The 14,234-nt window shown below is 43.1% G+C and overlaps 1 protein-coding gene across 2 annotated transcripts in view; it reads right to left on the bottom strand.

Annotated features, from left to right (window-relative positions):
- Positions 1-14,234, bottom strand: part of LOC129840350 (gamma-aminobutyric acid receptor subunit gamma-3-like) — a 46,312-nt gene that overhangs the window by 15,480 nt on the left and 16,598 nt on the right. For both annotated transcript variants that reach the window (XM_055908161.1, XM_055908162.1), the window contains exons 4-5: positions 13,340-13,560; positions 11,345-11,427 (exon numbers count right to left, since the gene is read on the bottom strand). In XM_055908161.1, coding sequence (XP_055764136.1) covers positions 11,345-11,427; positions 13,340-13,560 — 304 coding nt within the window. The remainder of the gene's footprint in view (positions 1-11,344; positions 11,428-13,339; positions 13,561-14,234) is intronic.

The raw sequence follows: 14,234 nt of genomic DNA, 5'->3' as shown, positions 1-14,234 counted from the left end.
GCAACCGCTGTGTTAGATTTTTTAAATTAATGTTACTACGACATACAGCGTGCGTTAAAGCGAGACCACACCGAAATTAATGGCGGAATAATAGTTTAACATTTTTCAACAGAACAACGAATTAACATCATAAATAGTTCTTACTATTTGATGAGCTTCCATCAGAATCTTGTGCAAGTTGTCCTTTGTCCAGAATAATCGTTGCTCGGTTGTAGATTGTCGTCTTCAACTTTGGAATTAGCAGCAAACATTAGCCATGTGGCGAAAACGTGTCCAACTCACCATAACGCAGCACAAACAAAATACCGAAAATCCCAATATACTGATATAAACTGATGTAACTCGGTTTAAAATAACTACATTATGATGTTTTTAACACCTATATCGAATAAAATCAGAGCCGGATATATCTAACGCCTATAACGAGAGCTTTCCCGAATGCAATCCTGAGATCTGTCTTTCGCCATGACGAACGTTGAAAAGACTGCACACCCGGTTCCAAGAGCTTTTATACGGCCTCAGATCTACATAGACACCCCATTCCAATTCTCACTGCTTACTGACATCTAGGGGAAGGTGTATGCAGTGCATGTCGACCCATAGATTACATGCAAATTAATAAACTGACCCTGGAACAGAGTGCCCGATTTCAGATTTCTCACTTCCTGACAGGAAGTTTGCTGCAAAATGAGTTCTCTTTTACTCACAGATATAATTCAAACGGTTTTAGAAACTAGAGAGTGTTTTCTATCCAATAGTAATAATAATATGCATATTGTACGAGCAAGAATTGAGTACGAGGCAGTTTAATTTGGGAACGTTGATTTACAAAGTCGAAATGGCGCCCCCCTATTGAGAAAAGGATAACTATATATTTTTTGCCAACTGGATTGATCCCCTCTACCACACGGAACCCCACTAATCTACCGTCGGAAACGTACGAGGTGGCTAAAAACAGACCTCCATCTTATGCAAGCTTGCTACCGATGGCCCGGCTAGCTGTCTGAATCGCCGTTACCCCAACCAACCTCACTACTCACTGGACCCTTATGATCACTCGACTAAGCATGCCTGTCCTTAATGTCAATATGCCTTGTCCATTGCTGTTCTGGTTAGTGTTTATTAGCTTATTTCACTGTAGAGCCTCTAGCCCTGCTCATTATACCTTATCCAACCTTTCAGTTCCACCACCCACACATGCGATGACATCACCTGGTTTCAATTATGTTTCTAGAGACAATATCTCTCTCATCATCACTCAATACCTAGGTTTACCTCCACTGTATTCACATCCTACCATACCTTTGTCTGTACATTATACCTTGAAGCTATTTTATCGCCCCCAGAAACCTCCTTTTACTCTCTGTTCCGGACGTTCTAGACAACCAATTCTCATAGCTTTTAGCCGTACCCTTATCCTACTCCTCCTCTGTTCCTCTGGTGATGTAGAGGTGAATCCAGGCCCTGCAGTGCCTAGCTCCACTCCTATTCCCCAGTCGCTCTCTTTTGATGACTTCTGTAACCGTAATAGCCTTGGTTTCATGCATGTTAACATTAGAAGCCTCCTCCCTAAGTTTGTTTTATTCACTGCTTTAGCACACTCTGCCAACCCGGATGTTCTAGCCATGTCTGCATCCTGGCTTAGGAAGACCACCAATATCTCTGAAATCTTCATTCCTAACTACAACATTTTCAGACAAGATAGAATGGCCAAAGGGGGCGGTGTTGCAATCTACTGAAAAGATAGACTGCAGAGTTCTGTCCTACTATCCAGGTCTGTACCCAAGCAATTTGAACTTCTACTTTTAAAAATCCACCTCTCTAAAAACAAGTCTCTCACCGTTGCCGCCTGCTATAGACCACCCTCTGCCCCCAGCTGTGCTCTGGACACCATATGTGAACTGATTGCCCCCCATCTATCTTCAGAGCTTGTGCTGCTAGGCGACCTAAACTGGAACATGCTTAACAACCCAGCCATCCTACAATCTAAGCTTGATTCCCTCAATCTCACACAAATGATCAATGAACCTACCAGGTACCACCCCAAAGCCGTAAACACGGGCACCCTCATAGATATCATCCTAACCAACTTGCCCTCTAAATACACCTCTGCTGTTTTCAACCAAGATCTCAGCGATCACTGCCTCATTGCCTGCATCCGTAATGGGTCAGCGGTCAAATGACCTCCACTCATCACTGTCAAACGCTCCCTGAAACACTTCAGCGAGCAAGCCTTTCTAATCGACCTGGCCGGGGTATCCTGGAAGGATATTGATCTCATCCTGTCAGTAGAGGATGCCTGGTTATTTGTTTTAAATGCCTTCCTCACCATCTTAAGCATGCCCTATTCAAGAAATGTTGAACCAGGAACAGATATAGCCCTTGGTTCTCTCCAGGCCTGACTGCCCTTAACCAACACAAAAACATCCTATGGCGTTCTGCATTAGCATCGAACAGCCCCCGTGATATGCAACTTTTCAGGGAAGCTAGAAACCAATATACACAGGTAGTTAGAAAAGCCAAGGCTAGCTTTTTCAAGCAGAAATTTGCTTCCTGCAACACAAACTCAAAAAAGTTCTGGGACACTGTAAAGTCCATGGAGAATAAGAACACCTCTTCCCTGCTGCCCACTGTGCTGAGGACAGGAAACACTGTCACCACCGATAAGCCACCGATAATTGAGAATTTCAATAAGCATTTTTCTACGGCTGGCCATGCTTTCCACCTGGCTACCCCTACCCCGGTCAACAGCACTGCACCCCCTACAGCAACTCGCCCAAGCCTTCCCCATTTCTCCTTCTCCCAAATCCAGTAAGCTGATGTCCTGAAAGAGCTGCAAAATCTTGACCCCAACAAATCAGCCGAGCTAGACAATCTGGACCCTTTCTTTCTAATATTATCTGCCGAAATTGTTGCAACCCCTATTACTAGCCTGTTCAACCTCTCCTTCTTGTCGTCTGAGATTCCCAAAGATTGGAAAGCAGCTGCGGTCATCCCCTCTTCAAAGGGGGGGACACTCTTGACCCAAACTGCTACAGACCTATATCTATCCTACCCTGCATTTCTAAGGTCTTCGAAAGCCAAGTCAACAAACAGATTACCGACCATTTCGAATCCCACCATTCCTTCTCCGCTATGCAATCTGGTTTCAGAGCTGGTCATGGGTGCACCTCAACCACGCTCAAGGTCCTAAACGATATCCTAACCGCCATCGATAAGAAACAATACTGTGCAGCCGTATTCATTGACCTGGCCAAGGCTTTCGACTCTGTCAATCACCACATCCTCATCGGCAGACTCAATAGCCTTGGTTTCTCAAATGATTGCCTCGCCTGGTTCACCAACTACTTCTCCGATAGAGTTCAGTGTGTCAAATCGGAGGGCCTGTTGTCTGGGCCTCTGGCAGTCTCTATGGGGGTGCCACAGGGTTCAATTCTTGGGCCGACTCTCTTCTCTGTATACATCAATGATGTCGCTCTTGCTGCTGGTGAGTCTCTGATCCACCTCTACGCAGACGACACCATTCTGTATACTTCTGGCCCTTCTTTGGACACTGTGTTAACAACCCTCCAGACGAGCTTCAATGCCATACAACCCTCCTTCCGTGGCCTCCAATTGATCTTAAATACAAGTTAAACTAAATGCATGCTCTTCAACCGATCGCTGCCTGCACCTGCCCGCCAGTCCAACATCACTACTCTGGATGCTTCTGACTTAGAATATGTGGACAACTACAAATACCTAGGTGTCTGGTTAGACTGTAAACTCTCCTTCCAGACTCACATCAAACATCTCCAATCCAAAGTAAATATAGAATTGGCTTCCTATTTCGCAAAACAAAGCATCCTTCACTCATGCTGCCAAACATACCCTCGTAAAACTGACCATCCTACCGATCCTCGACTTCGGCGATGTCATTTACAAAATAGCCTCCAATACCCTACTCAATAAATTGGATGCAGTCTATCACAGTGCCATCCGTTTTGTCACCAAAGCCTCATATACTACCCACCACTGCGACCTGTACGCTCTCGTTGGCTGGCCCTCGCTTCATACTCGTCGCCAAACCCACTGGCTCCAGGTCATCTACAAGACCCTGCTAGGTAAAGTCCCCCCTTATCTCAGCTCGCTGGTCACCATAGCAGCACCCACCTGTAGCACGCGCTCCAGCAGGTATATCTCTCTGGTCACCCCCAAAACCAATTCTTCCTTTGGCCGCCTCTCCTTCCAGTTCTCTGCTGCCAATGACTGGAATGAACTACAAAAATCTCTGAAACTGGAAACACTTATCTCCCTCACTAGCTTTAAGCACCAGCTGTCAGAGCAGCTCACAGATTACTGCACCTGCACATAGCCCATCTATAATTTAGCCCAAACAACTACCTCTCCCCCTACTGTATTTATTTATTTTGTTCCTTTGCACCCCATTATTTCTATCTCTACTTTGCACATTCTTCCACTGCAAATCTACCATTCCAGTGTTTTACTTGCTATATTGTATTTACTTCGCCACCATGGCCTTTACCTCCCTTATCTCACCTCATTTGCTCACATTGTATATATACTTATTTTTCTACTGTATTATTGACTGTATGTTTGTTTTACTCCATGTGTAACTCTGTGTTGTTGTATGTGTCGAACTGCTTTGCTTTATCTTGGCCAGGTCGCAATTGTAAATGAGAACTTGTTCTCAACTTGCCTACCTGGTTAAATAAAGGTGAAATAAAACAGCCCTGGAGAACATTCCTGCAGTCACAGCATGCCAATTGCACACTCCCTCAAAACTTGAGACATCTGTTGGCATTGTGTTGTGTGACAAAACTACACATTTTAGTGGCCTTTTATTGTCCCCAGTACAAGGTGCACCTTTGTAATGATCCTACTGTTTAATCAGCTTCTTGATATGCCACACCTGTCAGGTGAATGGATTAGCTTGGCAAAGGGGAAATGCTCACTAACAGTAATATAAAGAAATGTGTGCACATTATTTTTGAGATATAACGCTATGTTTTTTGTGCATATGGAACATTTCTGAGATCTTTTATTTCAGCTCATGAAACATAAAACCAACACTTTACACGCTGCGTTTATACATTACATGACCAAAAGTATGTGGACACCTGCTCATTAAACCTCTCATTCCAATATCCTGAGCATTAATATAGAGTTGGTCCCCCCTTTGCTGCTATAACAGCCTCCACTCCTCTGGGAAGGCTTTCCACTAGATGTTGGAACATTGCTGCGGGGACTTGCTTCAAATCAGCCACAAGAGCATTAGTGAGGTGGAACACTGATGTTGGGCGATTCGTCCCAAAGGTGTTCGATGGGGTTGAGGTCAGGGCTCTGTGCAGGCCAGTCAAGTTCTTCCACAATTATTTCGACAAACCCTGTCTGCATGGACCTCAGTTTGTGCATGGGGGAATTGTCATGCTGAAACAGGAAAGGGCCTTCCCCAAACTATTCTCTTGGCATCCACCGAACCCAGATTCCTCCGTCGGAATGCCAGATGGTGAAGCGTGATTCATCACTCCAGAGTCCAATGGCGGCGAGTTTTACACCACTCCAGCCGACGCTTGGAATTGCGCATGGTGATCTTAGGCTTGTGCGCGGCTGCTCGGCCATGGAAACCTATTTCATGAAGCTCCCGACAAACAGTTCTGGTGCTGTCATTGCTTCCAGAGGCAGTTTGGAACTCAGTAGTGAGTGTTGCAACCAAAGATTTTTACGTGCCGGTCCCATTCTGTGAGCTTGTGTGGCCTACTATTTTGCAGCTGAGCCATTGTTGTTTCCACTTCACAATACTCTACTCAGCACTCTACAACACTCTACGCAAATTGGATGTAGTCTATCACAGTGCCATCTGTTTTGTCACCAAAGCCCCATATACTACCGACCACTGCGACCTGTATGCTCTCGTTGGCTGGCCCTCGCTTCATATCTGTCGCCAAACCCACTGGCTCCAGGTCATATATAAGTCTTTGCTAGGTAAAGCTCCACCTTATCTCAACTCACTGGTCACCATAGCAGCACCCACCCATAGCACGTGCTCCAGCAGGTATATTTCACTGGTCATCCCCAAAGCCAATTCCTCATTTGGCCTTCCAGTTCTCTGCTACCAATGACTGGAAAGAATTGCAAAAATCACTGAAGCTGGAGTCTTATATCTCCCTCACTAACTTTAAGCATCACCTGTCAGAGCAGCTTACCAATCATTGCACCTGTACCCAGCCCATCTGTAAATAGCCCACCCAACTACCTCATCCCCATATTGTTTTTTACTTTTTTTGCTCTTTTGCACCCCAGTATCTCTACTTCCACATTCATCTTCTGCACATCTATCACTCCAGTGTTGAATTGCTAAATTGTAATTACTTCGCCACTACGGCCTATTTATTGCCTTACCTCCCTAATCTTACTACATTTACACACACTGTATATAGATTTTCCTATTGTGTTATTGACTGTACGTTTGTTTATCCCATGTGTAACTCTGTGTTGTTGTTTGTGTCGCACTGATTTGCTTCATCTTGGCCAGGTCGCAGTTGTAAATAAAGAACTTGTTTACTTGGTTAAAAAAAGGTGAAATAAAAAAGACATTTAAAAAAACAGCTCTTACAGTTGACAGGGGCAGTTCTAGCAGGGGAGAAATTTGACGAACTGACTTGTTGGAAAGGTGGCATCCTATGATGTTGCTATGTTGAAAGTCACTGAGCTCTTCAGTACGGGCCATTCTACTGCCAATGTTTGTCTATGGAGAATGCATGGCGGTGAGCTCGATTTTATACACCTGTCAGCAACGGGTGTGCCTGAAAAATATACTTTTGTACATACAGTTGAAGTCAGATGTTTGCATACACCTTAGCCAAATACATTCAACTCAGTTTTTCACAATTCCTGACATTTAATCCCAGTAAAAATTCCCCGTCTTAGGTCAGTCAGGATCACCACTTTATTTTAAGAGTGTGAAATGTCTAGTGGAGAGAATTTTTTTTTTTCAGCTGTTATTTCTTTCATCACATTCCCAGTGGGTCAGAAATGTACATACACTCAATTAGTATTTGGTAGCATTGCCTTTAAATTGTTAACTTGGGTCAAAAGTTTCAGGAGTTTCCACAAGTTTCCCACAATAAGTTGGGTTAATTTTGGCCCATTCCTCCTGACAGAGCTGGCGGTTTTGGAGCAGTGGCTTCTTCCTTGCTGAGAGGCCTTTCAGGTTATGTCGATATAGGACTCGTTTTACTGTGGATATAGATACCTTTGTACCTGTTTCCTCCAGCATCTTCACAAGGTCCTTTGCTGTTGTTCTGGGATTGATTTGCACTTTTTGCACCAAAGTGCATTCATCTCTAGGAGACAGAATGCATCTCCTTCCTGAGCGTTATGACGGCTGCGTGGTCCCATGGTGTTTATACTTGCGTACTATTGTTTGAACAGATGAACGTGGTATCTTCAGGCGTTTGGAAATTGCTCTCAAGGATGAACCAGACTTGTGGAGGTCTACAATTTTTCTGAGGTCTTGGCTGATTTCTTTTGATTTTCCCATGATGTCAAGCAAAGAGGCACTGAGTTTGATGGTAGACCTTCAAATACATCCACATGTACACCTCCAATTGACTTAGCCAATCAGAAGCTTCTAAAGCCATGACATTATTTTCTGGAATTTTCTGGAATTTTACAGGCTGTTTAAAGGCACAGAATTGTGATACAGTGAATTATAAGTGAAATATCCTGTCTGTAAACAATTGTTGAAAAAACTACTTGTGTCGTGCACAAAGTAGATGTCCTAACCGACTTGCCAAAACCATAGTTTGTTAACAAGAAATTTGTGGAGTGGTTGAAAAACGAGTTTTAATGACTCCAACATAAGTGTATGTAAACTTCCGACTTCAACTGTATGAGGTATTTTTGTTCAGTGTAGAATAATTCACAGCCCCGCACACACAGAGCAGCGCAGTGCAATTATTTTCATCCTTTTCAATGTCATTAGCCACAAAAAAGCATTCCAGCCCTTCAACATACTCCTCCCAAGACCTATGCTTTTCATCAACAAACTCCTTAATCTTCCAATAAAAAGCCATGATCACGTCAGAAAAGGAAAATCCACTTTTATTTTATTGAACCTTTATTTAACTAGGCAAGTCAGTTAAGAACAAATTCTTATTTACAATGACGGCCTACCTCGGCCAAACTCTAACCGAGATGATGCTGGGCAAATTGTGCACCAACCTGTGGGACTCCCAATCACGGCCGATTGTGATACAGCCTGGAATCGAACCAGGGTCTGTAGTGACGCCTCTAGCACTGACATGCAGTGTCATAGACCGCTGCGCCACGCAGGAGCCCATTTTATGTTTACTCACAAATCCTCTTCAAACATTCCAGTCCAGATCCGCCTCGTGTTCAGTACTATGTCCGTGACATAGTGAAAGTACGATCCAATAACGATGAGGCAGAAAGGCAAGTTTAGGCTATTTACTCCATGGTGCGGGCAATAAGCATGAATGCCATGTCGGCAGGTGACTGAACTTTTACACCCACTGTATGGGGCGGGCACGCTATATATGAGAGTGCCTGTGCGCGCTCCTTAACGTGCCCACAACAACATTACCCAATACACAACAGAAACCACATACTCTCCCGTCTCCATTAAGATGGTAGGAGTACACTGTAGGATCGACTTTTCACTGGTAAATGTCAGTTATTGACATATCCCGCTCTGTACTGTAGGTTACACAGCAAGGAGCCATGGTAGACAGCCCAGCCAACCTCCTCTCTCCTCTGCACAGATATTAGCTTGGGTCAAAGCAAAGAGAATATATAAGGGACAGATGTCTATTAATCCTTGTATAGCAGCCTATATGCAATGTGCTCTAGGTTTGGTCGTATATAAACACTTCAATGGACAGAAATGACTAATCTCTTACCTGGGATTCTCTTTTTCTCATTAGATTGACTCACGATGCGCTTCGTGCTTAAAGGGATAGTTCACCCAAATTACAAAATGGCATCGGTTTCCTTACCCTGTAAGCAGTATATGGACAAGGTATGACATCAATCCATGCTTTGGTTTAGTTTCCCTGGCACTGTTTCCAAATGCTAACGTTTTAGCCCATTCAAGTCGTGGGCCCGATGTTAGCATTTTTCGCTAATAAGTGACTTTGTGAAGCTTCACAACACATTTGAGATACTTTGGGATGATTTGGACGATGTGCAAACATTTGTAATATCGGTCCCATGACAGAAATGCTAAAACATGAGCATTTGAAACAGTGCCAGGAAAGGTAAACCAAAGCACGGATTTGCTGTCATATCTAGGCTGCTTACAGGGTAAGGAAACCAAATATGTCATTTTGTAGTTTGGGTGAACTATCCCTTTAAAAATCTGAAAGATGAGAAAGTCCACATTGATTTAATAACAAAATTAAATGTTTTAGAGAAATCAGTGGAGGCTGCTGAGGGGAGGACTGCTCATAATAATGTCTGGAACGGAGCGAATGCAATGGCATCAAACACGTAGAGACCATGGGTTTGATGCCCTTCCATTTTTTCCACTCCAGCCATTACCATGAGCCTGTACTCCCCAATTAAGATGCCACCAAACTCCTGTGAGTTAAATGTGTTATTTTACAGGGTCAGCCATAGCAGTACGGTGCCCTTGGAGCAAATTATGTGCCTTGCTCATTAGCAGATCGTTCACTTTGTCGGCTCGGGTATTCAAACCAGCCACTTTCGATTGAAGGCCCAACGCTCTAACCGCCAGGCTACCTGCCGCCATTGTCGCCATGGGAGCACAACACGCCACATGTCCAATGTTCTTTTCCCTGGGGTAAGTGAAAATATCAAACAGCGAGGATGTGTCTGTCGGCTCTGCCACGCCAGTGGGTGGGTGGTGTGGAGGAATGGATAGAGTTTTCCCTTGTTTCCAGGTCAGAGATTAAGCCTATTCTCTATTGAGCATGCTTTTTAAACCAGGACTACGCTCAATCTGTGTCTGGGCAATCAGACCAAGATGTTGACTTACAACAGCAACAAAAACATTCAAATCCATAATAATATGATAGGACTATTTTCTGAAGGTGACATTTTGAGGATGACTTACTGTATGGATGTACATAGAGTACATAGGCTGTGGGTGGTGAAGCAATGGTGGTTCATTGGAAGGGTGGGGAAATGGAGGAGGCATACGTACACTGGTGGGGGCTGATTTATTGTAGACTAAATAGAACTAAGATCAAGGTCTTTATCTGGGAAACAGCTGGAAATCCATTAGCTTCAGTGTGCATGGCCTTCACATCCTGTTCCCACCAATCCTTTAATAAGGGTAGAAATTCAATGTTCTACTTCACTTAATAATAACGCTCTATGTTCACTTCCCATTCTGCCTGAGCTGAATTTTGTCCCATTTTATTGCAGGTGATGTGCTGTTGTTGTGCTGTTAATGGACTGCCCGGAAAGCCTGGTCCTTTTCCATGTGGCTTTAACGAACGGTATAGAGGTACAGAGTAGCTTTGCATCAAGCGTTCACATTGGTGACCCACACATTCTCATGAAAAGCTGCAGACAATCGTTCAGGCTACAAACCTACATACACCTTTCAGAGAATCTGCCCAACAAGCCTCCTACTCAAAACAGTTGTACGTGCATCAACCTCATACTGGGACACAATACAAAAGGTATCATTTGGATCTGGTACATTGGCTCTGTAGTGACCAACGGCGTTCATTGCAGGTACCTCCGTCGTTTCTATAAAAGCGAGTTGTAAGACTACAGTACGTGGGGGAGAAGAAAATGCCCGGGATAGCATGGTCCGGCTTTCGGTGTCTATAGTGTATTATACTGTGATTGTCTTGTGCATACGGTACATAAGACGTTGATTGTCGTATATATTAGAGGTATGTGTGACAAGGGTGATGCACATGTCCAGAGTTGATTAGCAGGAAATGAAACTGCTCAATTTATGAAACAAACAACAATTTTGTCTGTCATTGTTTGTTGCCAATACCATTGCTGCCTAACCTTGCTGCACCCCCACACCCCCTTCCCTCTTCAAAAGGATCTGAATAGAACTAAGATGTCAAGCTTTATTGTGTTACTCTAGATGATTGTCTTAAATTGGATGTGGAGGCGTCAATTAATCAATCTATATGAAATATATTTCTTCTCATGTATTTTTCATATATCTATATGAAATATGATGTTTCCTGATGTATTGTTCATATATTAAATATATTACTTTCTCCCATATATTGTTCATAATTGTATATGATTTATCCATATATTTCTTATGTTTATACAAAATATGACATGAATGGGTGACATTATTGCCTGGCCGTACAATACTCACAGCTAGAGAAGACCAGGGGACAGGAGTGCTCATCCATAGGGAAGTTGTGAAGCTGCAGCTGGCACTCTGCATTGATGGTCAACCTACAGCACGAGTCAGAGAGAGGCCGTGAGTGAACATTGCCGTCGCTTCTCACATACAGTTCACCTCTGCTCTGAGAAGCCAGTGCTACAACCACCACCACTGCGCTAAACACATACACCACTGGTGATGTGAACGTGTAATTTATTGATGAAGACAGCATAGGGTGTGAAATAAGGGAAGGCTGACTCTTGATGTTGTTCTTACATACTGCACATGCTGAGAAAGAGACAGATCGTCATAATGCAGAATTTCGCTGCTATGCTGCTTCCATTTTTTTTTTGTTAGTGTGAAAAGAATGAGCGATTGCGGGAATAACAAACTGGCACCTTGTTGCACGCCTGTGAGAGACCTAATGGGCCACCTATTATCCTGACATGACTGCCAGTGCCAAGGGGCTGGAGATTGCGGGTCGGCCGGCCGGCTGGTCGCCTCCAAGTGTGGTGAGCCCTTCAAATTGGTATTTTCCTTGAGTAACAAACTCCGACAGACTAGTTAAGAAACATGAACGGATGAAGAACTGCTCTCGTCCCGGAGTTATGTAGGTCATCGGACCGAATTTCACCCTATTCGTCTTCTCTTTTTTTTTTCTCTCCTTCTCCTCTTCCTCTGTCTCCCTGATAAAATGTCCCTCTTGTTTACGTTGGCTTGACTGAAGTTCACAGTGAAGAGGAATTAATGGGAGCTTAGATGGGAGCTTGATTCTCTCCATTGTTTTAATCAGACCAGGATGCCACTCAAGAGGATTTATAGATCTGCTCAATGATAATGCTGATGAATAATGCTAACTGAATGCTTACTGAAAATGCTCATTTATAATGCAAACCGATATTGCTCACTGACAACGCTCAATTATAATGCTCAACAATAATCATCACCAGTAAATCAAATCACATTTCATTGGTCACGTCCATATATTTGGCAGATGTTGTTGTGGGTGTAGCGAAATGCTTATGTTCCTAGCTCCAACAGTGCAGTAATACCTAACAATACACACAAGTCAAAAAAATCGAAAGAAAGGAATTAAGAAATATAGAAATATTATAACGAGCAATGTCAGTGTCCGGAATATAAATATTTATGTATATGACAATGTGTATAGAGATTATGGGCATTGTATGATGCTAACTAACACATCTTAGTGATAATGCTCAATAATAATGTTCAGTGATAATGCTCACACACTGTATAATGCTAAACGATAACGCTCAAAGATAACACTAACCGATAAAGCTTACTGAGAATGGCTGATAATGGCAGATCTTGTATGATTCCGCCTTGTGGAGCCAGCCAGGTCAGTGCTGACAATAATTAACCTGCCCACACATTATTTTTCTTTGTCCTGTGCTTTGCCTGTTGCCAAGGGAATAACTCAGTCAGTGACGCAAACAGCAGGGTGATGTCTCTTTTCTCAGTGGAGGTGAGTCCACGGTTGAAAACGTTGCAAAAAAAGGACTGAAAGGATGACATTTACGCCCTAAAAAGCGTGACCTCCCTAAGACAGTGTACTTCAGTGTGTAAAGCGAGTGTACCAAGTATGCTAACCCACATAGTGGAGCAATGATGAAAGAGACTAAACAATGTCTGTCTTATCGTGGAGTAGACAGATGTTTCTTTTTGTGTATTGGCGTAGCAACAGTATGTGGCACAGATGTCAGTGTGTTTGTGCCACCTTCTTATACTGTGTTGAACTCTACCTGAGTTCTGAGGAAGTTAGAATATTCTAGATGTGATCTTCAGTGCAAAGACAGGTAGTAATGCCACTATTTTAATTTCTATTGTCTTTTTCTTTCCTTTCAAGGGAAAACCAAATGTTTGCTACACTGTAAATTCTGAACTAAGATGGAACGATAGGTGGCTGCTCAAAACAAACAATGTCTGTGATATCTGATAAAGAAAATACATTTATTTTACCTCAGCGTGTATAATATCTTCCCATCGTTCCAGATACGCAGAAGCTGATTGGGCATCGTAATCCAATGAGAGTCTGCGTTCTTGGAGTTTCTGAAGATGGTGTCAGGGACCCAGATCATTCCCACCATGTTGCTGTTGAGAGTCAGGATCTTCATAGTGCTGTTGTATTGCAGACGGCTGTCGATCCACGTCTGTGCAAAAATGATGTCAATTTCGTATTCCTGTAACAAAACAGAAAAAATGTACCTTTAACCTACATATATTATTACATATTTTATGATACATTTTGGTCCCAACTCTGGAGAATAATATTTTTTTTTGCAATCCACAGTCATGCAACATATTCTTTTTCATTGAGAGAAGCTGCACATCGCTGTGTTGATGGTCTACCCGAACATAGAGGCAGGACAAAACATAGACAAAACATACTATAAATGATTCTATGATAAGACAAGTTTAAATTGCCTTAACATTTAAAAGTGCTAAAAAATAGAAGTATTTCTCTTTTCCTAATCCCTTATGTTGACGTTCCCCAGAAACCAAATCTTGATTCTGACGGGTGACCTTTTGGAAACTTTTACAGGCACATGGGACCTGACTTTAATGCAGCACTAATTAGAGTGTGATGGGTGCAGCACGACTGTAGCTGTTACCATGACCTTAAGGAGTAAAAGGACAGTCGATCACACAATACGTCAGTCTAAAGAGTATATTACTCAAGCCTCCCAGACAATAGCCACTGTAATTTATAAGATCTGGTTCGGCTCAGTTGGTAGAGCGTAGCGCATAGCACAGGTTTAATGGGTTTGATTCCCGCTGGGGCAACCCTAAGAAAAATGTATGCATGCATGACTGCAAGTTGCTTTGGATAACAGCATCTGCTAAATGGCATACA

Source organism: Salvelinus fontinalis, chromosome 41 (genome assembly GCF_029448725.1).
Source record: "Salvelinus fontinalis isolate EN_2023a chromosome 41, ASM2944872v1, whole genome shotgun sequence".
In the NCBI taxonomy this organism is placed as follows: domain Eukaryota; kingdom Metazoa; phylum Chordata; class Actinopteri; order Salmoniformes; family Salmonidae; genus Salvelinus; species Salvelinus fontinalis.
Note: the sequence above shows the minus strand (reverse complement) of the source record. Positions and strands in the feature narration are given on the sequence as shown.